This window comes from Rhyacophila brunnea, unplaced genomic scaffold (genome assembly GCF_057557595.1).
Source record: "Rhyacophila brunnea isolate RB1 unplaced genomic scaffold, BYU_Rbru_1.0 scaffold_14, whole genome shotgun sequence".
NCBI lineage: Eukaryota > Metazoa > Arthropoda > Insecta > Trichoptera > Rhyacophilidae > Rhyacophila > Rhyacophila brunnea.
Genome location: NW_028232796.1, coordinates 41,236,135 through 41,262,915, shown reverse-complemented (window position 1 = coordinate 41,262,915; position 26,781 = coordinate 41,236,135). Strand labels below are relative to the sequence as shown.

Here is a 26,781-nt window from a genome sequence, read left to right as displayed (position 1 = left end):
CACAGATAATATCGTTTTTAAATCGCGTTTTACATCCGTCACCATACATTTTCGCATCTTGCTAGCCATCTACGGCAGATTGATTATATTGTCACTTAATACTTTTTATATAATCGATATTTCACAAATCAGAATTAATATTCCATCAAACTATTCAAATCTGTAAGTAGCACATTGGCGTGCTACAAGAAATAAATACATCTTTCCTCACTAATTACTACGAAAATATAATCTAAAACCATGTCACTGCTTTTTATCTGTCAAACTAATAGACTTAGATTGTCATTTGTTTTCTTTCGCAAAACAAGTTCATTTGACGTGTCAGAATTCAAATTTAGAATTTTCAGAATTAATCGAAAAAATGTGACATTTCTATTAGCATGTTAAATAATCAATTTCAATTAAGACATTTTTATTGTAAGATGAGTTTTCTATTAATTATTAATAACAAATTTGTTTTTTTTTTAAATACTTCTTTGTGGCTGTTTACGCACTATTTTTTTTATTGAATAATTACCTAGGCTACTAATTTCCATAGATATAGTCATATTAAGTTGCCATTGCAAACAATGAAATAAATTAATACGAATTGTTATAATTAACAAAATGTGTGATATTGTATAATATCTACCTATTTTTACCATCTTTATCATCATTAATCTGGACCTATCCACTGCTGGATGAAGGCCTCCTCAGCTTTATTCTACTCCTTACTTACACATGGAAATCAGTGATATTATACTATCTATATTTATAATGCCATTTTTATCGTATCACGAGCCTTAATAAATCCACTGCTGGATGACGGCCTCTCTACGTTGATTGTATTCTTGATAGTCTTGAATTTCATCATCATCATCAATCCACTGCTGGATGAAGGGTTCCGTAACGTGATTCTACGACTATCGGTTTAACGAATTTGTGATATTATACCTATTTCTATCATCCTTATCATCATCGACCTGAACCTATCCACTGCTGGATAAAGGCCTCCCATAGCCTGATTATACTCCTTTCTGTCATATAAATTGCTGTATTTATCAAAATCGGTGATGTTATATTTATCTACATACTCATATCGTCATCATCATCAACCACGATCAATCCACTGCTGGATGAAGGGTTCCGCAATCTGACTCTACTACTATATAGGTTTACCGAATTTGTGATATTATACCTATTTCTATGGTCCTTATCATCATCGACCTGAACTAATCCACTGCTGGATAAAGGCCACCCATGCCTGATTCTACTCCTTTATATCATTTGAATTGCTGTATTTATCAAAATTGGTGATATTATATCTATTTAAATTGCCATTACCATCATGAGCCTGAATCAATCCACTAGTGGATGAAGGCCTTTCTAAGTTGTTTGTATTTCTGTCGATCATATGAATTGCTATATTTATCAAAATTGCTGATACTATATTTACCCATTCATAATATCGTCATTATCATCATCAACCATGATCAATCCACTGCTGGATGAAGGTTATGCCAACCTAATTCTACTCTTCTTAGTCATATAAACTGCTATATTTTTTTTAAAATTTGTGATTTTATATACCAACCTATTTATATCGTCATTATCGTCATCAATCCACTGCTGGATGAAGGCCTCTTTAAGCTGATTCCACATTTTTAGGTTTTATAAATTCCTATTATTATCAAAATTGGTCTATTCCTCTCAGATATAATATGTATTGCTTTCTTATTTATCAACATTTGTCTCGATATAAATGTCCCGCATAGGGAAACTATATTGGTTAAGGTTAATTTTGAATTCAAAATTTGATTTTTAAATATTATTCTATGGCTGCAAGCATTTATTTTTTATAGACAATGAAACAAAACAATGTTTAAATTTGTTTTTAATGCTACTTATCTTTTTCTATTATGTAAATGGGACCCGAAAGAGATTACTATTGGGATATATTGGATCGCTTTTAATGATAATCAATATTGCTGTATATTCGAATGAATGAGATGTATAATTATTTATCATATTTAAATGCACACACCTACACATATAATGTAATAAAATTAAAATGTCAATGGTAGCAATCGTTGATTGCCAGCTGTTCTGCTAGGCCTAGCAGCCTGTAGTGGTGTCAGGTAATATTGTGAAGGCCTGACTCCAGAATAGACTACGCATATGACTCCAAATTTGTATTGGCAGTGACGACATGCAAATCGCAAAACTAACAAGCGAAATGTCAAAATGTCTGACGTAAAACTATAAGGGAAAACTATGGCGCCGTCTATACATACTTTACAATTATATTAAAATCCAACACCATGTCATTATGACGAAAAGCTGTCTGCAAGACCTAGCGAGACAGACTGGCGAGAGCCAGCTGGCTCAGCTAGTATGTCATGTTATTTTATAACATAACACACTAAGTCAAGGAAGTCTTTACGAGGGCAACACTACGCAAAAAGTACGACCGGATTGCGCCTGCGCACGGGATAGTTGGTACGGAGTTCGTGACACTATTTCCGGCGCTATAGGAGATAGCGGGCTTGTTACACGAAGGCGAAGCGGGAGTCGAGCTCTCAGTCTTGATCGTTCGAAGGAAGCAGACGTCTTGGCCAGTTCCGAGCCTCGGACCCTGGGCACAGGGCTTTCGATTTCCTGACGTTTTGGAGACGTGGACGATGGTCATCCGAAGGACGTCCCCCCACGCCAGGAGATCGGAGGAACTCCACGGTCCCCACACGTTTGAAGACGCACTCCTCGATTCCGTCCTGGAAGGAATCGAGGGCAGCGAAAAGGCTGGAGAGCCTTTTGTATAATTGGTATTTATTGTTCATTTATGTTACGGTCCACCGAAGTAGTCTTTGTTTCGAATTAGCTTTTGGGTTTTTGTTCTTATTTATTTAAATATTGTATCGCATTAGGTGCTCGTGAATCACTTAAGTAATTATACATTTTTATACACTGTAGCCCGCAAGTTATCTTATTTATTAATATACAATTGTTGAAATTTCTCTACTTGCTTTTCATTTAATTTTCCTTATCACTATTGTCTCTATGCATCATCATAGAGTGGCGCTCAATCCGAGATACTTATATTTATTCCATCTTTATGTACTTTATTATTATACAGGAACATCCAACGAATGAGTGTAGTAGCCGGACAGGTAACTGAGGTCATAGAGGCAATAAGTCAAACCATCCACGACCCTGCATCCAATTTCCCCGAGTCTCATGCTTATTCCTATATCCCCAAACCTATCCCTATCCTATATCCCGTTCCTGATCCCATCCTTCCTTAACCCCCATTAAATCCTTTTCCATGACATTGGCACCCAACAAGCATCGTGTTTCTTTTTGAATATTTCTTTTCCAAAACACGATGACTTACCTCCCAAAGACTACAGTTATTTGTTTCGGATTGTGAACTCGTTCGTTATTTTGTCCTAATATTCTAAATTTTATTTGTTCCGTTAATAAAACTTTAAATTTTGCTAATCACGATTTCATACAATAATTGTTACCGTAACGGTATTTTGTTTTCAGAGTCATTAGTTCTAATTACACTGATTTTTGCCGGCTCACTTTTGGAATTTTTTGGTTTACCGTCGTGGAGTTGCAAACGAATCCGTATCGGGCGTGATTTTAGACGCACTTTGATAATTATTCTATTTCTTATAACTTGTAAATTAATTAATGACAAATTAAAACGTATTATTTGCGTTATATTTTTCTTAAATTTTTCTGGTTCGGTGGTCGTAACTATGTGTGTTATATTTTTCATATATTTATATAGTCTTTTATTGACTTACGCGGTACTTGCAAGAGACGTCGGACTAGTCTATGCGGTATGCGCAGAATGGCGATTTAAATGATAGAGATCAATACGTCAATTTTATCATTGTCCTTGTGGAATTTATTTAATTTTGTGTTGTAAGTTACAATTATTCCTTCGCAAATTAATATTAAGAGTGTTATATATGGTTTACACCTAATTTTGAAATACAATTTGCACATTCATCATCAATACATATTTCTTCTATAATTTATGTGATACCCACATTATTGGTATGGAAATGTCAATATTTGGGCATCGGAATTTGTGTTAACCATTGATTGTTTCAGCAAAAAGTTTGTTTTATGTTTAGTATGGTGCTAAAAGTGATTTAATAAAGTTCAAAGGAGAAGGAAGGATGTCAAACTTGGACGAGATCGACATGAACATTTATATACCTACTGGATGACAAGAATTATTAACCTCAAATTTGACAGAACCATTGGATTGAAACATACTATGTGGATGTAACACCAAATCAATTGGACAGCTGGATGAACCTTATTATGGAATGGAGTTTACAAAAGGTCCTTTCGTTCCATTTCTATATTGTGAATAATTAATAATTTCTATATCTCGAATAAAATCATTATCGGGTCTTTCATTTTAGTCGGCAGTCGCGCTGTCATCGATTATTTGAGTGATTTATTTTCATTCTTGTTAAAATTTGACACTAAATTATTCTGAATTCATTTCTTCTTAATTATTAACTTTCTATTCATTTTATTTTGCTATTACAATTAATTATTTGCGACGGTAGAATACATTTATTTCGGATTATGTTTTTTTTTTTTTTTTTTTTTTTACATTGTTTTTTCTTACTTGTCTGACAGTTCGATATTAGTTTTTCAAATCTGTTCTTTTTTATAATGTAGACAATTGAAATTATTAATTTCGCGTTCATTATCGATAAAATTGAAGTAATCTTTCGTTCATTAAAATAGATTTAGTCATTTTTAATTCCTATTCAATATTCATATTTCAAATTGATTTCTGTTTACGTTAAAACGTCAAGCGCGCTTACATTTGCGGTCGCTAGATGACACCTTCATAGAATTTATTTGAAATATTTAATTTCAAGATTCTGTTCTTTCGTGGGAATGATTAGTTATTATACATAATTAATTATTTTTACAGGTGAATATTTTTAATAAAATTTTCCTTCTTAATTCCTATATAAAACTTCCGTCTACATATTTTTTTGAATCAATTTAATTTTTTCTCTCCTGTCAATCCTTTCTAATTTAAAGACATATTTTTTTTAAAGCTTTTTGATTTCATTCTAGATGCTTTCACTCAACTATATGCAACTTTCCGTCCTCTCCTAATTTTTTAAAAAAGCATATAAGCTAACATTAATTAATATTTTTAAATTCTTTTTTTTCTCTTTTCAAATCCTAGCATCCGCTATTTATTATTCATAAACATTCAATTTACTTTCACTTAAATTATTAATTACATTCTTTTTGATTTTGCAATTTTTTTATATAAATAAATAATTATTATTTAAAACTTCCATATATGCATTTAGAGTACATTTTAATTTTGAATATTCTCTTTCATTGAGATTTAAAAATTTTCTTTGAGTATTAAAATATTTTTCTTTCAAATACAATCTTGAATTGGATATTTAATTACATTTCCATTTGAAATAACTAAATTATTTTTTCTTTCAATTTAACCTGAATTTAATAATTGATTAATTTTTTTTGCTTGTTTAGCATGCTTATTTTACTGGGCAATATTTTACAATGCTGATATTTAATTTATTATCAACTATGTTTGAAACCTTTAGGAGTTATCAAACCTTCATTCATTATGACATACACTCTGTCAAATATTTTTTCTTTTATTATTATGGAAAGGTGTGTTTCCGTGCTAGTCACACTCAACAAATTATTTGGAATTTTGTCAGGGCCGCATTTTAATAATGCCTATTTATTAATATTCAATTTTTTTTTGTGAAGGAATTTTGTACTGTTTGGTCTTTTGTCTATTACACACCTCAGATATTTATAAATTATAATTATTATTTTTGCTCTTTTACAAGCTTCTTTTTTGGATTGATTTTCTTTTTATCGAATTAATTATCGCAAATTTTTATACATATATTATGTCATTGAGTAATATTTTCTATTATAAAATTCTATATTTCTTTATTTCAATTTCTTTGTGAATTTTTACTCACCTATGGTAAACTATTTCAGTTACTGACTTCTTTCCTGCACATGGCAATACACCCTTGTTCGGTGAACGTCCATCGCAAAGGTGGTGGTTGCAGACCTTTCGGGAAGGAGGCCTACTCAATTAATACCACACATTCAGCATCTGGACCAACTTTTGGTAAACAAGCATAGTTCTAAATACTACCATAGTGCCAGGATGAGAGTTATGGTGTTCCCGGAAGACGCAACCGCTGTCTTAGCGTTTGGAAGGCCTGTCAGTTTAGTTACCTAGTGATATAATATCTATATTTAAAATTACCTACAATTGTCTAATTAAGTACATCGCGCTGGTGATCGTGTGATCTTTATTTATACCAGTTGCCTTTGTACTTGTTTTTGCGTGACGGTTTTGTTTGCTATTTTTATAATATATTTTTTTTATTGATTGTAGTGATTGGTTATACTTGTTCTGTTCAATGTATCTTTGTCGGTACAGGTTGCGGGGAGATTTTATTATTATTTGTTGGCTGCTAGCTCCTTGGAAGTCGTGGGAACTGAAGGTGTCTCACTACTGTCCGGTGTGTTTTAGTGATCCGGGGTGCCGAAGATGTTCCTCGGACGCGTCTGATTTTTTTTCTCTAGCAGTCAACCCTCTTGGTATTTGGGTTGAACTATCGGTGCTGAAGACGGTCCCGTTAGTCCCCTCTCTTTTTGGCGTTGGAATCTGCCGCTGATTGTGTGGATTCCACCGCACTCTGATGTTTATGGTGGTGAGTTGGCAGGCGTGATGCAAATAATAGAAGCGATCGTCTGTCAACACTGATGATGTTGTGCAGCGGCCTGGACTGTATGAAGGAAATCAACCTACTTATCAAAATTCCTTGAGGGAAGAAAGTGGACGTTATTATACGATCTCTTTAGCCTTTCATTTTTTATTTTTTGCAGCCCCAACTTGAATGTCGGACCAGTTGCGAACCATGTTGTTCTTTTAATTACGTTTAGTTTCCGATGTGTTCATGGTTTCCTCGTCGTTGCTTGGTTTTCTTGTGGTGCTCCGTAGAATTGTTTTGTTTTTTTTCTGTATCTGGGAGGTCCGTTTCTGATGGGTTCCGGACTCAGAGTTCGCAAAGCCTGGGGCTGGAACATTTGCAACCGGAAAGGAACGTACGTCACCGGAGGTCTCTTGCTTTGCGGGGTTTAGCGGATTCTAGCATTTAGGGTGTGGTTAGGTTAGTTCATCATCCTAGGGTAGTCTCGAAGTACGAACCTTGTTTGTTGGGGTTTGCGACGTCTCGCAAAGCAATTGTAGATCTTAAATTAGTATACTAAAGTCGTCGATTAATATTTAATGAATTAATTTATTTAATTAATTTTTACATTTTGTACTAGGAATTTCTTTCTAGCTTAGTTTTCTCCTTGTTCGCGTCATTTTATTTGTTGGAGCGCTGCTTGGATCCGGACCATGGCTTGGAATACCATCACACGTCATTTGTTTCTTACAGGCTTAACAGAGAATCCACATCACAGCTGTTGGTTGTTAGCCACACTGTTATTTTTATTCAGATTAGACATCTGAAAGTAGTATATTTTAGTAATGTTCTTTTTAAATGTTCGGACGGTGCTTGACGCACAGTATTTATTACTTTCCGATTAACTCGCCCTCACGCAAAAGCAAACTGGCACTCATTGTTTATTAATTAGTATGTTATTTGTTCGAACCAAGTTGGTGAATTTATTGTATTTATTATTTTTTATTATGTATACTTGCCAAAAACCTCGGCATATACGATTGAGAATTTATATTTTTTGCTTTGTGCACTTTATAACTTTTGCCAACTATTAAAGGTTCATCTTTTTTTCAATAACTTAATATTATTCGAAATCAATCTATTAAATCATTCATTGATCTATTATTATTTTCAACTTAATTACTCAATGCTTATATTATTACTCAAATTATGGAAGCAATTTTAATTTCTATTAATTACTTTATTATATTATACTATCTCTGCAATTTTATCAATTTAATGAATTGAATTAAATTTCTTGAACCAAAATATTAATTCATTTATATACAATATATTAATTTATTATACCATTTCATATATTATTATTATCTGAGGTGCATTTATGTAAATTTTTTGGCTATTATTTCAATTTTTTATACTGATATCAAATCTTTTCAAATTAATAATTATTATACAACTCTTCCTATCTTTTTGGAAGCTTTATCCAAATCAATTTTTATATATTCTAAATATTGCAGTTTTACACTGCTGGGTTGAATCCCCACTATTTGTTTTGATGTGAATTATCTGTGATAAATTATAATATTTTATATATTTCTATATACACGAGCTTAGGTGTTTTTATATTTATTAGATCTTTTTCAAAATTTATAACTTATTGGTGGACCGGTTAGGTAGGGTAAATCTACGAGACCTCTCCCAGCTCTTCACTCTTCAGCAAATAATCTTCTTCGTTTTTTGGATTCTTCATAAGCCTCTCCCTCTGTCACCAAATAACAGAGTGGAAATTACATCTATATGTCTCCTTCGCTTCGCCTGTAGCCGCGCTATCTCTAAGCATGCCGTCCATGATGCCCAACCCCTGGGAGGATTGATGCTATCAGAAGATCCCCCCGAGAAGTTGACAGTCGAAGTCCTCGTTATGGCTTGTCCTTCTCTTACCGAGGTTGGAGGTAATGTCATGTTATTTTATAACATAACACACTAAGTCAAGGAAGTCTTTACGAGGGCAACACTACGCAAAAAGTACGACCGGATTGCGCCTGCGCACGGGATAGTTGGTACGGAGTTCGTGACACTATTTCCGGCGCTATAGGAGATAGCGGGCTTGTTACACGAAGGCGAAGCGGGAGTCGAGCTCTCAGTCTTGATCGTTCGAAGGAAGCAGACGTCTTGGCCAGTTCCGAGCCTCGGACCCTGGGCACAGGGCTTTCGATTTCCTGACGTTTTGGAGACGTGGACGATGGTCATCCGAAGGACGTCCCCCCACGCCAGGAGATCGGAGGAACTCCACGGTCCCCACACGTTTGAAGACGCACTCCTCGATTCCGTCCTGGAAGGAATCGAGGGCAGCGAAAAGGCTGGAGAGCCTTTTGTATAATTGGTATTTATTGTTCATTTATGTTACGGTCCACCGAAGTAGTCTTTGTTTCGAATTAGCTTTTGGGTTTTTGTTCTTATTTATTTAAATATTGTATCGCATTAGGTGCTCGTGAATCACTTAAGTAATTATACATTTTTATACACTGTAGCCCGCAAGTTATCTTATTTATTAATATACAATTGTTGAAATTTCTCTACTTGCTTTTCATTTAATTTTCCTTATCACTATTGTCTCTATGCATCATCATAGAGTGGCGCTCAATCCGAGATACTTATATTTATTCCATCTTTATGTACTTTATTATTATACAGGAACATCCAACGAATGAGTGTAGTAGCCGGACAGGTAACTGAGGTCATAGAGGCAATAAGTCAAACCATCCACGACCCTGCATCCAATTTCCCCGAGTCTCATGCTTATTCCTATATCCCCAAACCTATCCCTATCCTATATCCCGTTCCTGATCCCATCCTTCCTTAACCCCCATTAAATCCTTTTCCATGACAAGTATAATAAATAATACAATATAAAGGCTTTCAAGATATCAGTTAACCGACAAATCCTTAGGCGTAAAACTCATAGGAAATGCCACATTCACACATTTAGTATTTGTAGTAGCCGATTTCGAGGTATAAATGTAAAAAAAAATGCTGCCGATTTACTTTTAGAGATAAGGAAAGCCAAAAAATTACTATAATGGGTAGTATGGGAATTTTCTAATTTATGTATATGTTGAACAATTCCTCGTAGACTCCTCGCAAATTTCACACCACCTTACCTCTCCACCTCCTGTAGGGTTTCTGGCTTAGGATATTATGGGCACATATAATACGTAATGATGGAATACTCCAAAGGCAAGTTCTAAAAATACAGGCATATTATTCACTACCTATGAGAAAACTAAAAACTGGATTTTTTAACAACAAATATGTACTGCTTCAATAATTATAAACCCACCAGTAGATTAAAGGCAAATATGCTCAGCTTGGATGCTCACATTTTTAGTAATCATCTTTAAGACCCTCAATGAATATGGTGGAGATAAAAAAATATAAGATATTATTTTCGATTAAAAGACGGCATACAGAGTAACAGTCGAATCGAGATGAAAAGAGGAATTAAACTATATTTCAAACTATCAATGATTATTCGTTTAAATTTTATTTTTATATAAACAATATATTGTAATTGTTATGTAGTGTTATGAATTCCTGGCATAAGCTATGGGTACACTGAAATATAGAACGACTTGTCGCTTTGGCCAATATCCAATATTTTGACATACAACATTTTATTATCAAAGTTGTTTTTGTTATACTAACCATACATAAAATAGGTATATATACACATTCATGGAAAATAAACAATGCTTAAAAAATATGCTAAGTAGGGAAGTACGTACTGTAATATTATGTACCTATACAATATGATGTATATATATGCGTATGATTATTATTACAATTCGTACAATGAATATATTATAATAACCAATCATAGAAAAACATGTTATTAATTAGTTTTCCGACTACACTCTACAAGTCTAAACTATGGTATGGATCTTGGCGGACTTGTTAGTAATTTACGATACCACTGGTTCGATGTCCTGGATTTTACCTATAAAACATAAAAAAACAAATTGTACATATTTACAGGCATAGAACTTGAAACTGCGACCAACAACCCTCAAAAGTAGAGGCAAGTATTTCAGCATAGTGGCTGTGAATAATGTTATTACGAAAATATTTTTTTTTTCATTGGCTCTACAATCTGGTGTGGTTCTTGGCTGCCTTACGGAGAGGTATCGTAACATTTTTTGTACTAGAAATGGATGTCAGTTTTTTGCTCAACCTATTAAGTCCATACTATGGGTTCAAATACACATTGAAAAACACATTATTTTTGACAGACTCGGGATTCGCACCCGAGACTCTCGACTTACCAAGCGGATACGTTAACATCTGAGCTATCGTGGACGATTACCAATATTAAATAACTACAACTTCTAAAATGGCTACAAAGCGTTGCATTATACTACTGCAGCGCGGTGTAAAAATTTACAGATTCAACCCGCAGCATGAAAGTGTGAATTTCGATCGTAGTGCTAGTTATCGCTAGTCCTTCGAATACAATATTGCAAACTGTTTTGTTGTAAAATGGTAAGTGGTAAATGATAAGCTAATTAATATGAATGAAATATGTAATCGAAAATCTTCATTTGGTGTTAACAGGTTATCACATACCATTCGAGGTTAAGCAGTAACTAGCAATACCATCGGAACTCGTCATTTAGTGTCATTACCTGAATATCGTTGGCTTTGGTAGAATACGAACAATAGTTACACATCTGGCTAGTATAAATACTCAAAAGATTTATTTTAATTTTATTTGTTTATATGTTGATAAAACTGTGACACCACTGCATTACGATTTTTCGAAAAAGGTTTTGCCAATAAACGTATTCAACTTTCAGTTTTAGTAATATTTCCACTACTATAAATAGTACCTACATTAAGCTGTATGGCGCTTCCGTTTTAAGGTCTTTTTAAAATTAACCATTAACCTTCTCCGCACGAAGATAAATTATTAGGTAACACAATAAGTAAGAAAAATAACTTGGAAGTTCCATACAAATAGGCCATTTATTTTCATTACATTAACGTTTTTCACAATGAGAAGTTTACACAAAGCCTACCCTTCATAATATGATTAACCATAACCTACTTATATCCCTAACATACTAATCTAATTCGAAAGAATCTCTATTAGAGAACATTGCAATAGTGTACTATAAACTTTATATTTGAAACAATACATATTTTTTTGGTTTCGCATGTAAATGAAATTTTTATCACAAAACTATACGAGTTGTAATATTAATTTATTTATATTAAATATATTAATTATATATTTAAAAAAAATAGTCTTTAAGTACGTATAAATAGCTTATAAAGATAAAAGATGTAAATAACTGGTATCGCGATTGGTGCATCCAGAGTACCGATTATGGATTATACCTTAGCATTGTTTATTTATTATTAATATGTACGTATATTTAGTGATTTTTTTCTCTCATTAACTAACTTTATTAAATTTTTAAAAAATTACCTAGTTCCATTTTGATGAGTAATGACAAAGCTCTTACTGAATATATTAATAATGAGTATCTAAGTATCTACTACGAGTTTTTAGAAACACATTAAATATTAAAAAAATGTTTATATACTTAATCCTTTACTTAGTAGGAAATAAGGTTTTTACCTTCTTTTATTGTATTATTTTATTATATAGGCGAGAATTAAATGTATTCGCTATCAGTGAGCATTCGGAGTGAATTAACCATTGCTGAGTGTGCCTGCGCATAGTGCCTAAATATGCTGAAAGGCAAAACAAAGGTGGTAAAAAACGACTCAAATAGAATAATACAAATCAAAAATCAATTAGAATTCAAATTCAATCAAGTACCCTCGGTTGGTAGTATTTATTTCCTTTAATATGTACTTAAAATATGTAACTAAAATACAAACAAATAATCTATAATACGATAAATAATTACAATCGAATAGCAAAGCGAAAGCAATATTTAAGTTTCCTGAATTGACTGAATTTTATACTCGGATTGTGATCTTATTAATTGAATGCCGTTTACGTGATACAATTTTATTGCAATAGTTTTAACACGAAGTTTTGTCCTAAATTCTATTATAATTGATTTACGTTATATTGACATGTATTTTGGGCTATAAACCTATCCTCAGAACGACACTAAAATAGCTTCGTTACGTCTTAAGTTCGAAATAAATTCAAGTATCGTAGAATTACCAAAAATTTTATTTCAAAACCATTTTTTGATTTGGTTTCTGACAAAGCGACTAGCTTTATAGAAAACTAATGATTAAAAACTTGTCACCACTACCACGAGTGCATACACTACGCGAAGCATTAATCTTTTCGATACAATATAAGATCTTAAGTGGTACAATAAAAAGTACGATTATTTATATTGCCGGAGCCTTTGAAAACAGCTAATAAAACTGAGTAAAAAAATAGTATAGTAGAGCAACTTATTCATGCCACGCCTCTTACACTATGTATAATCGTATCTATGTTATAATTGCTTTCCATTTAAAACTGAGTTACCTTCCCTTTGTGTGGGTTCTTTGGCCGTTCTTTAATGGGGTTTCCATGTTTTGTGTTTAACTTTTAGCCCCGAGACATTACCGACTACCGGCTGTTGAGTTCAGAACATAAGGTATATTATTACTATCGTCATATTACACCGTAGACCCGGCTTCGTAGATCAAGTGGATGAAAATTACGTCTTTTAACATTATTTGTTCATATTGGTAATGAGGTACAAGCCTCATATTACCTATTATACACCTCACAGTAATTTAAGTAACAGTTTTTCACAGTAATGACAAATGAAATAATATCATAATATTATTATTATTATGAACATAACCTACATTTTTTTTGGTGCGTTGTGAAAAAAAAATATATTCAGTATATAAATAAATAGAACTCTACTTGGTAGGTAATACGATATAAAGATTTCTTGAACCAAAGGTTATGATTATGATTTCTTATCGCGAGAATTTTTCTTGAGAAATACTGAGAAAAGTTGATGGCATTTCTGAAGATTTTTTTCAGAAATTTATCGAGAAATCAACAATGAAAATCTCAAGAATTTTGTTATTTAAGCAATGAGTTTGGACGGAATTTTCGGACCTTCGATGAGTACCTATGGCAAAAAAGCTCACAATTTTATTTCTAAAAAAATATAAAATTTTGTTCGCACAATACCTACCTTAAATATATTGTTAATTGACTCTTAAAACCTCGAAAAATTGACTATGTGGAATCGGGTCATTCAAACGATATGACTAATTAGCTATGAGCTATTTGGATGATAATAATTGACAGTAATAATTATAGAACGTTGTTAGTGGGATCGTAAGCTGTAGAGAAATGACGGAAACATGTGGTTCATTGCATATAAACTTATTTTAGGCTCACTGAAGTCCTGGAATATAAATTTCAGTGCACAAGTTGATGTTTGTTACAAATTAATCGACAATGCGAAATTATTTGCAGCTAATTTAATCATTAGTATGCAAGGATTATTATCAAGACAACAGAAATGAACGATTTGTCTACAGTTAAACCTTATAGAAATATAGATTTTGATCTAAATCGTACAAATTATGGTCACAAATTCGTATTAACTTTGCAAGAATACTTAAAATTATTTAATTTTAACGGCTACTTTGACTAAGTGGACTTAATAACAATACATAATAAGAAACTGATACCTAAACAACATTAAAGTTTTTAAATATGCTTATATTCCAAAATCAATACGGATTTAACATTCTTTACAATTGGATGTCTTGAAAAATATTTGAAATTAGAGTTAATATTTTTGACCATCGGATAGCTGATCCAAAATTATGTCGTTTAATACAAAAAAGTGCAGTTCAGTTCAGTTCCGTTCTAGGGTAGATACTGATACGGGATCATTTATCTTCTTCGCCCTAAAGGCTATTCAAGAATTATGTTATGATTAAGTTGCTTGCCTAGTATGGTTTTAATTGAATAGTTTATAATATTAATACTATCGACTAAAGGTATTTGATGGAATTTGAATTCAAATTCTAATGGATTCAAGCTCTGTACTATTCCATTTAAGTCGTTTTTTGCGACCCGGGTTTCGCCTTTCGGCATCTTCAGGCGCCATGTACACTAAACAAAGGTAAACACACAATAATTTATATTATCATTTTGTAAAGAAGTTTCACTTTTTCCATATGTAGTAACTACGAACAAATTTTTAGTCAACATTTTTCGTATATAATATAGTGTAATACGGTCGTTTTATACGTACACATTTTTAAAGCGTACTTCTTTATGAGTTCGCGTCAGGAAGACTTCAAATTAAATGTTATTTTATTGTAGGCTTCCGGGAGGCCTCTTCCGGCAAATTTATCTTATTATAAACTCAATTATGAAGAGAAACAGATTCTAGATTAACGCCGTGAAGCACTTTCGGGGGAGATTGAAACTTTTGCTCGGTTTGCTTTTAATTTGGCAGTTAACGCATTTAAATAGGGTCGCGCCTATTGCTCATTTTGCTGGTGTCTCGAATTAAGGGCGAATCAGCCTTTTTTGCGTCAACTGCATATTAATGAGAAATTAAAAATACAAATGCAAGCATGTTGTCAAGAAATTTGTCAAGTAAATCCTTTATAAAGAGGGATCGGCACGAGGAACTCAATACATCATCATAATTTATTAAATTCATCATTATTAACTTGCAACGTTGAAATTAATATTTATAATCATTTTATGCAGTTTAAGTAACTAAATACCATTTAAATTATTAAATATTTTTTGAAAAGTTAGGTAAATTTAATTGATTTACTTGTAATATAATGACGGAGAATTTTTTAGAATTTCATTAAACTATTTTTCCAAATCTTCAATAATTCCCATTGAAGCGGACAAACCTGGACTATAATAAAACTAAGTAGACTAACTATTATATATTGTTTCATTTAAATTAGATAATATAGTGTATTTCCTCCAAGAATTGGTTGTTAACACTATTAAAGATATTTAAAAGTAAGATTCTTACCAATTTTGATGTGGTGCACACCGTCGGCATGCCATATCATGAAGAAGAGGCTGAAGATGACCAGACTCCTCACTTGCGTCGAGAATAAAATTCGTAACCACTTCATTTTATGTTATTTTAGATTATTTTAATTCATTTACTTATCATGATTTATTTATTCATAAATAATAATTATAACTCTATAAAATAATATTTGAAATTTAAACACAAGCGAAATTGGGAAACCAAAATAATCAAAACGAGTCTGAGTGTTTTTATTTGACAATATCATTTTGATGTGTGTGAAGTATTATTTTACTAATTGACTGTTAATTAAACGTTTACCGTAAAGCGCACGAGCTCGAATTTTATTCTGCAAGTAAAATTGACTAAGTTAATTAAGTTTTTTCATGTAAATTATGGACTGATGGGTTTAACGATTTTTCAATATAATAAATAAATAATTATTAAATTTTATCAAGGTACTTTCAAACTGTGAATATTTATATGCCTGGTCAGTGAAAATAAGTTCCATTTGACTATTATATAACATTTTGTTAGGTTTTGCCAGATTTTTAATTGAAACCTCTTTCAACTAAACTTAACTAAAAAAAATATATTATAAATTTTTGAATAAAAGCCGTTTTGTTTACTATTTATTTATATATTTCAAATTCAAACCTAAGTTTGAAAAAGGATTTACCTAGTCTTTTACTAACTATTATTTAAAATAAATTCACATAATATATTAATTATTACGAACTAGTGTTTGGTCAACACATTATAATATTAAGTATATTAATTCACGTTGATGTGAAATTTTTAACATATTTTCTTTTGAGAAAAAAATACCCAGAAAAATAATGAAAAATCTCTCTTTTAGAGATTCGCATAATTTCCGAGTGATGGATCCGAAAAAGTATTTTATCCATTGCCAACTGTCCGGTGTGACAGATATTATGAATGAATCCGAATGCAATGCGGACTTTATAGTAACCTGTTTACATTCATGACTCCTGGGAATACTTACAAGTGTATTTAATTTTCTTTCGATAATATTATGTGGATGCAAAGTTGGTAGTAAGATGACTTTGGTAAAAATCAAACATTTTCAGCTCAGCCAAAAAATGTAACTTTGTTATTCCTAGAATTCATCTAACGTTAATTGATAATCAATATTGGTACCAACTTCATTTGTAACTATATAATAAGATGTATTTCAAATAAGATATCATAGTTTTTTTTTACTTTATGTCGAGAAATAATTAATTTACCTGTCTATGTGCCTCAGATATCATTTTAAATTAAATATAACACAACATAGATTTTAATAAAGATCACGAACGATTTTATACGTTGAACATTATTAAATGGTACACAAATACATTGTACAGCTATTTTTACTAATAGTTTGTTGATTTTCATAATGATCATTTATTGAAGACATGGAAAATAATTAAATACGATATATTAATATTTCTTTGGCTAACGGTAACGGCAAAAATAATAACTATCATTTAAATTAATTATATTCATGCACATTAATAAATTCATTTGCCATTTCATGCTCTCTTAAGAATAGAAAAATGATCCTTCTTAAATTAGGCACCTACATCAGTGTGGATTGTTTTCTATATATTTTGTATTATTTAATTTATTAAAACAAATAATTAACAAGAATTTATGACAGTCAACTAACTTACTAAATCGACTATCTAATTGAAAAGCTATCGATAGTATTACGAACTAATTTGTATTAATCTATCAACAATTTTTTTTTTGAATTACAGGTATAATTAATATAAGATGAGCCATGGCACGTCTACATCACTAATTATATTTTGAATCAAAGCAAATACGTCGTTTTAATAAAAGCTACATTAGCTTACTAAACAGTTTTGGGTAAAGTGAATATTAAATTTCATACAAATATAATCGAAGCTCGTTTTATTGTAACTTAGCACTTGCTATTTATTACTTAGCGAAAACTTAAGAGGATAGTAAAGTTGATACTGAAGCAGATTTGAGGTGTTTCGTATATATTTGAGGCAGGAATACTCACGTCTATAAATTGATTATATACTGAGGCACAGTACATTCTCTAAAAGGTTATTAACTAAAATTTTACCTACTGGTATGGTTTCTAAATTTATGATAATTTCATTTATAAAATGTATTAATTAACACCTGTATAGAACATACTAACTGTATCACACTATATTTTCGTCAATATTACATAGTGCATATTATTAGAAGTTTTAATCAATTTTAAAAACATATTATTATTATATGAAACCCCTTTATATAAATAAACGTGACATAATTACACATTGATCAAAAATAAGGTTGCATTTACGTTAAACTAAATACTGTTACTAGCATAATAAGTTTAGGTTTTTTCTAATGATTTTCCGTTAAAACATGACATTCTATAATAACGTAGTTTCATTATTACTATTATTAAATGCACCCATTTTAAAAGGTAGTATAAAGTTGTCCTGCCTTCGTTTCCGGCAGCAAGAAAGTTTTTCTTAGCTCACATGTCACTTATTTTGGTATTTATTCATGGAACTCTGAGCGGTCAAGTGTTTGAATTGTAATTATATTTAAAAATGTCAATCTATAAAATATCTTACGTTATTTCTTAATTGAATTCTCGAATAACATAGTTAGAATCCCACTTAGGTTTCCCAGCTTAAAAAACAACTAGAGAAAGACGAAGCATTCTATACCTTCCTACTCAATTTACTATTTAACAATATTACTACTGGTGACGCCAAAATTTACCTTGCCTGTTGACCTATTCATACCTGTTAGACTTTATTCACGTAATATTGTACATACGCTGTTTATACTCATTATCTTCAAATAATTACCATTTTCTACTACAACTCCTAATAATTATTGGTACCCGATCTACTAGAGCTTCCTGACCAAGGATACTTAAAACCCGTCCAAGCCTAATATATATATATAAATATTATATAGATAATATGTTTATATTAAATTATGGTACATGCTTTATATTATTAATCGACGATTGTTTTAAAAAAGATATAATAATTACTAGAGTTAGAGTTAGATTTTTTTAAAGTTAAATTAAGAATGTGTAAACCACATAATTTAATGCAAAAAAGTTAGCACCAATAAAGGGGGTTTTTGATAATTTCCAAATAAGACCACCTGTAAAGCGGAATAAAATCTGAAATATGATTATTGTTTGCGGGTTAGTGGGGATGGTGTAACTGGAAAAGTTTCAGACTTAGTTACGAGTTTAACTTTAGCGGCAAACTCCACCAAACCGAGCCGGGCTCGTTCCGAAACATCAAACCACGGTAAACGTTACAATGACCCCAACTGTGTATGAGAAATTTAGAAAAAAGAGAATGCAGTAAACTTTCATTTTTTGTTGTTTGTTCAGAAAAGGTTTGGTGAAAATAGAAGGCGGAAACGGAAGTCGTGAAACGGTTATTCCACAGTCCAAGTTTTGTCACAGTCCACAATGGAAATACACAATCTTGATAAAATTGATTCGGTAACTGTTAGCATATCGTTTACTTAATATGATTGTTAATAATGGAAATACAATATGCGGCTCTCGTGGTGCAGTGCGTAAGGCGCTGGCCTTCCACCCGAGAGTTCTGGGTTCGATCCCGGTGAGGACACAAAATTTATGTGTTTTTCTCAAAGGCTGGGTGATAGTGATTGTTCAAAATTACTAAAAACCACCTTGTACGAAAAAGCAAGGACATGGTTATTAACAATTAAAAAAAATGGAAATACTGACAATTGACTACGTTATGTTTTTTTTTTCTATAAGACTAGGTTCATAATATACAAAAATTACAGAACAAACACAATACCAGTACCTTCACAGATATTTTTAATAAAAAAAATCAATAACAAAATCAATCAACTAAATTATATTGACAAATTAATTAAAATAATATACAATTTGTCGTTGGTACTAACTTCACTTAGTTGTATGTAATTTAATTAGTACAAATAATTGTAAACCACGTATTGACAGTTAACACGATTAAAGATAATATTATTGACAAAGTTGACAAACTGTAGTAGTTTGAGTTGAGCATTATCATCATCAGCGAGGGCCAATCCAGTGCTAGATGAAGGCCTCCCCTAATTATCTCTTTTTTTTTTTAAATTGATGAGTTCGTCTATCCAGCGGGTTTTACGGCGTCTCTGTTGGCATTTAGTGCCCCTTGGTTACCACTTGGGTATTCTCAATATTTTTATATGGAGTCGAGTCATGGACCCTGAAGGCAATGGAGTGGAAGGCAATTGATGCCTTCGAGAAGTGATGTTGGCACCAAATGCTTTTTATTTCTTGGACAGAACACAGGACGACCAGTCAATCATCAGAGCAGAGACTGCAGATAAAGGAACGGCTCTGCAGTTTTTTGGACATATTGTCCGGCGCGGACCGAAAAACCTGGAGAGACTGGTAGTTTAGGTGGCCTCCAGGGTAGGCGCAGCAGAGGAAATGCGTCGGCGCGTTGGAGCGACCAAGTGAAAGAACTGACTGGCACCATTCATTCTGCCGTGAGACAAGCGGAAGACTGAGAGGGATGGAAAGTCTTGGTCACTTAAAGGATGGCAAAATTCAAAGATGATCACGATCCTCAGCCACGAGGGTACGAAAAAAAAAGCGAAGAGAGGGTACTACTATATGACGGAATTTGTACAGCAGTTGTCTATTCGTCGGACGACATGTCCAGCTTATTGCCATTTCGTCTACTTAGCGACGTCTATCATATCGTCTCTTGTCTGCTTCCTTATCCGTTGGTTTGCGCTAATCGTAATATCTTACATTAAGAGTCCATGTTTCACACGCACACACAAGCGTTGTTGGCATAAATTTACTCGCTCTACGTTTAAGATACAATGCGTGGTCACCTATGAAGATACTTTCAGTTAATTAATTCAATATGCAACGAATTACAACAAAACGCTCTGATGCACTCATGACACCACAACCATGTAACTTGATAATAATATACTCCCTAATGTTAACCACGATTTGCATTGGATTAATATTAAAGGCAACATAATGTACAAAATATATTTTAATTTAAATGTCTGAATTAAATGTGGTTTATTAAATAAGTATAAAAATTAATTTTATTCCCATTTCATTAATTCGTAAACACAATCTTTGTAGCACTTTCATAATAATATTGTTACTTATTTGTATATTTCCGTTTCACGAATTATTCTTATTTTAAAATTAGCCTGTCGGTCGACTCAGCTGTCGCTTGTTACGAAAATTCCACATCGTCGACACCATTTTTACGCCGATTTTTATTTTTAGAACTACTATGCGATGTGATAATAAAATTTAAATAAATAAATTATTATATTATAATTATTATAATAATTTATACATCAGTTTATAATTTATCCATCTGTTAATATTTTGTTTAAAAAATATTATTATCTTAATCAAACTGTTAAAAACAACAGTAATTTTTTTATGTATGCACATAAAAAATCCCTTACAAAATATTATTGATTATATATTTAATGTATAATACACATTATCGATTATGTTGTTAACTATCAATAATTGGTAGAAAATAATTACATCTATCTACCATTAATAATACAATTATTTAATTAAGTACTTTTTTTATTCAACGAACAATTCTCAAGATTTAAGAATATAACATTCTAATTATTGAACATACACGATGTTTAAAAACATTTCTGAGGAAAACCTGCTGGGTATCTTACTTTTTTCAAAAAAAAAAAATTTTTCTACTGGTTTTAATATATTTTCTCATAAGTGATTTCAAAAAGTATGTATGTTTAATACTATATAATAAAATATAATATCTGTCTGTTCGTTTGTTCAATTACAACTCAAAAATTGCTCAACCAATATTGAGACAACATTATTGTACAGTTTTTGTCGAGCTTAATATTTTAATATAACATAGGGTTCCGTAGTTATGATAAAACTTCTCGAAAATAATGCGCTTGCAACAATTAGTCACGGGTACGTATACTGGTCAGATAGCATTGGTAGAATGGTGAGGTGATGTGTGTAAGTAACAATGGATAGCAGTAGTGGAGTGGTGTGGTTTTGTGTGGGTAGAGGGGCCCGATTTTACGTCCAGTTGTTGCCGGTATCATTGAAATCGAAATGGTCTTTTTATTTATTATGTATTTCCCGTAGACTAAGTCATGGACTATCACTGATATGTACTAAAATAAAAATATAATGTGTAGAAGATACATCATCTACAGAATTATATTTGGCTTCAACAGCTTTGCGTATATTATCTACATATTATTATGTATGTTCAATATATGTGTAGGATATGACCAAGTGATATTGCCAGAGATTATTTTTTTTGCAGAGTTTTTATTCAGAAAAATATGGAGTAATTATTTTATAAGATATGAATATTTTAATATATTATTTGTATAGACCTTTTGATACTTCTACTAATATAAACGTGTGCGTTTTATTTACCATAATAATATATAATATATGTATAGATTTTACTTGTGTTGATAACTTAACTAGGTGATTTTGAAATAATCTTGTTCTTATGAATTCTAATTACATTTTATATACTATAATGATTATAAAATTGCTAGAAAGATCAGTACAAAATATTGTAGAATAAACATAATTATAACTTCAATAAAGTTTATATTGATCTGACTTCTTTCAGGTCGTAAGTCCACTTTTATTTCTATATTTACGTTTACTCTAATGCAAAAATTTGATTTGTAAGTGAGATTAGCTGTATCAAGTCCAAAATATAATTAATTTTCATATATATATGAGTAAGCTTTCTCATTCAGAATTTATTAATTAATATATATACTATAGATATATCAGTACCAAGAGTAAAAATTCAAAGATATATTATTATATATTGTTATTATTATCTAAAATGGTTTACTTGAAACACGTGTGTAACATAATGACTTAAGAAATAAAGATTGCTTTTTTTACAAATATTTAAATCATTAGTTATCTAACACACACTTCACAATCATTTAAATTGTTTTAATTTATTATAAATAAATACTTTTGTGAGACATTCAATTCAAAATTGAAAATGTATGTTAAACGCGACGTGTTCTCATCGTGAAAAATGACAAACTAAAATTTTTCACCGGCGAATATTTTAGTATGCAAGAATTTTTTTATAAATACTTTCGCTTGGACTTGATTTAGTTTCAAAAATTGCCGTCTGATTTCCGACATTAGTGGAATGAGTCGGCAGCGGGAAATTAGAAAATAGAATTTAGAATTCACTATTTATAATCTGCACATTGACAAGAACCTGTATATGGTGAGTTTACCAATAATAAATGATTGTAAATTAAATTAGGTATAAAGTTTTTTTCAGTTTTAAGATTTTTGGTGAAAGTTTAGAGTTTGAATTGCTTTCGAGACACATTAGCCACTAAAAACGCAATAGAATTATATATATTATAATAAGCGCTAGTAATATTTTATAAAAACACTGATTATTTTGTTCCCGCATTTTATTTTGAAAATATGGAAACATTGATCCGGATGAGAAATGGTTTCAACAGGACGACCATAACCATCGACTTATTGGAATCGAAATTTGGTGATAAACCGATTTGACAGCCCTCGATTATTTCCTATGGGGTTACATAATAAAACAATAACACTTATTGACGTCTTGGAAGCCAACACTGTTCGTATTAGAGATAGAAGATAAGACCAGCAGTGCTTAAAAAAATGACCCAAAATTGGACGTCCAGAATGCGCTTAGTCAAAAACAGCAGCGGTGTTCATATGCCCGAAATCATTTTCAAATGTTATAACCATGAGAGGAAAAAACTACAGCATCCAAGGAAAGATGAACTGTAAACGTAGCAGAGTACGACGCCGCATTTCGTGGCTTAAGAACCTCCGTGATTGGTACGAGTGCAGCTCCACTGAACTTTTCCGGTTAGCAGATGATAAGGCTGAGATTGCCTTGATGGTGAATGACCTTTGCTAGGGGATGGCACTATAAGAATATGAATGCAATGTACTTATCTTTCGAATAAAAAAGACTAAAATATATATTTTTTGTGTTATTTTTTACAATTTCAAATAGGTTGGGCCAAATGCTAGCCCTCGTTCTTCCTTTCCACCTACTTCAAAATCCCTTATTTATTATTGTTACAAGACCAGACGACTAGCAGTTATGGGTCATCAGGCGACCGTGATTGAATAACATTGAGTTAGCTCAAGTTATCCAGAAAGCGGACGTGGGAAAGTTTGTTATAACTTTACCGTCGCTACCTACAGCGTGACTCATACAAAACGTATCTGTTCGACCTTCGTTGCTCTAAATCTGTTACGGTTTGGGTGAGTGTCGCGTCTATATTATACATCCTGAACTTATCATCATTAACCTCATAATATATAATCCATCCAAAGTGTACCATCCGTTTACCAGTGCGTGAGTGCGTGAAAACCGAACCGGCCCCAGCGCGCGCCAGCCCTCTCAAAATAAAGGTCAGTGTCTGGCATAGTCCGGGGGGTCCCCCTAGATCCGTAATCCACCAATCCACCATCAAATTACAGTCTACTGCTAAAAGCGCCACCACAAATTATATCGTTTAAAACACGTCATAATATTATATATTTACAGAAAATTAGTTCAACTAATTTTTAATGAAAAACTCTCAAGGTCACCTATTTAAAGTGAATTAACATGGAATTGCGATAAATAAAACGATAGCTAAACGAGATAAGAAGCGCATAAGAGGTTGTGGCGTGCAATATCTGTCCGGGACGTGGAACTTTTAAAATGAAATACGTGTGAAAGGAAAGGAGAGGTATAAAAATGCTATCAAGTACTGTAAAACCTATTACACCTACCCATCTATTATTATGTTGCCAACTATCAACACATAACCTTCTGCGTGGATGTTCAAAGCACTATTATAATAATATTTACAGTATTCTTATGCAAATAATACAAATAGCAAAAATGTTGAAGAAAGAGCTTATTCCATAGAGATCGGGTCCGGTCATAACAAGCGTATTATCCTTCTTATTGTGCCATTCACACGCATCCGGAAATTGAAAGACGTGAGTTCGAGTCTCACTCAGTCATACAAAATTATTTATAATATGTTAAACAACTCTAAAACGTTAAAGTTTTTTTTTTACATCTATTATTATTATTTTTAATTAATTATTTTTTTATTCAACGAATAATTTACAAGATTTAAGAATGTAAGATTCTAATTATAGAACATACATAATTTTGAAAACACTTAGTTCAACTAATTTTTAATGAAAAACTCTCAAGGTCACCTATTTAAAGTGAATTAACATGGAATTGCGATAAATAAAACGATAGCTAAACGAGATAAGAAGCGCATAAGAGGTTGTGGCGTGCAATATCTGTCCGGGACGTGGAACTTTTAAAATGAAATACGTGTGAAAGGAAAGGAGAGGTATAAAAATGCTATCAAGTACTGTAAAACCTATTACACCTACCCATCTATTATTATGTTGCCAACTATCAACACATAACCTTCTGCGTGGATGTTCAAAGCACTATTATAATAATATTTACAGTATTCTTATGCAAATAATACAAATAGCAAAAATGTTGAAGAAAGAGCTTATTCCATAGAGATCGGGTCCGGTCATAACAAGCGTATTATCCTTCTTATTGTGCCATTCACACGCATCCGGAAATTGAAAGACGTGAGTTCGAGTCTCACTCAGTCATACAAAATTATTTATAATATGTTAAACAACTCTAAAACGTTAAAGTTTTTTTTTTACATCTATTATTATTATTTTTAATTAATTATTTTTTTATTCAACGAATAATTTACAAGATTTAAGAATGTAAGATTCTAATTATAGAACATACATAATTTTGAAAACACTTAGTTCAACTAATTTTTAATGAAAAACTCTCAAGGTCACCTATTTAAAGTGAATTAACATGGAATTGCGATAAATAAAACGATAGCTAAACGAGATAAGAAGCGCATAAGAGGTTGTGGCGTGCAATATCTGTCCGGGACGTGGAACTTTTAAAATGAAATACGTGTGAAAGGAAAGGAGAGGTATAAAAATGCTATCAAGTACTGTAAAACCTATTACACCTACCCATCTATTATTATGTTGCCAACTATCAACACATAACCTTCTGCGTGGATGTTCAAAGCACTATTATAATAATATTTACAGTATTCTTATGCAAATAATACAAATAGCAAAAATGTTGAAGAAAGAGCTTATTCCATAGAGATCGGGTCCGGTCATAACAAGCGTATTATCCTTCTTATTGTGCCATTCACACGCATCCGGAAATTGAAAGACGTGAGTTCGAGTCTCACTCAGTCATACAAAATTATTTATAATATGTTAAACAACTCTAAAACGTTAAAGTTTTTTTTTTACATCTATTATTATTATTTTTAATTAATTATTTTTTTATTCAACGAATAATTTACAAGATTTAAGAATGTAAGATTCTAATTATAGAACATACATAATTTTGAAAACACTTCTGGGAAAATATATTATTATAAACAATTGAAAAAATCTTTTTGAAAAACGTAAGTTAAGTAAAAAGTTCCTTGGAGTGTTGGGATCGTTTCAGACGCTATTCTCAAGACATCACAACGAGCGTAAAACGGCGAAGAAAATAGAAAAAAGAAACAAAGAATACACCCTTAGAACCCAACACTAAATAAAAAATAACCAATTGTGCAACAAGTGATACAACAGTGAATACAATTTTTAGCATACATAATCTATAATATTGAAATAATGCAACGAAATACCAACGGTATTGTATACTATCTCAATCAATAATAATTTATTTACCTTGGTTTCAAATAATATTTAGACTCTAATGGATTTAAGTTTTGTACTATTCCATTTGAGTCGTTTTTGCGACCCGGGTTTCGCCTTTCGCATCTTCAGGCACTGTGTACACTCACCAAAAAAATACACACTGACGACGTATACTATTCACTCTAACTTATAGTCGCTGTAGGATTGGTTTGTCGAATAAACC

The 26,781-nt window shown here is 31.8% G+C and overlaps 1 protein-coding gene across 3 annotated transcripts in view; it reads right to left on the bottom strand.

Moving 5' to 3' along the window:
- Window positions 1-22,851, bottom strand: part of LOC147075984 (glutamate receptor ionotropic, kainate 2-like) — a 63,820-nt gene extending 40,969 nt beyond the window's left edge. For 2 of the 3 annotated variants that reach the window (XM_085942318.1, XM_085942320.1), the window contains exons 1-2: window positions 22,663-22,798; window positions 15,746-15,924 (exon numbers count right to left, since the gene is read on the bottom strand). In XM_085942318.1, coding sequence (XP_085798444.1) covers window positions 15,746-15,851 — 106 coding nt within the window. In that variant the 5' untranslated portion in view covers window positions 15,852-15,924; window positions 22,663-22,798. Of the gene's footprint in view, window positions 1-15,745; window positions 15,925-22,662 lie in introns of all 3 variants that reach the window. The other variant, XM_085942319.1, reaches the window with a different exon arrangement.
- Window positions 22,852-26,781: the final 3,930 nt, after the last annotated feature.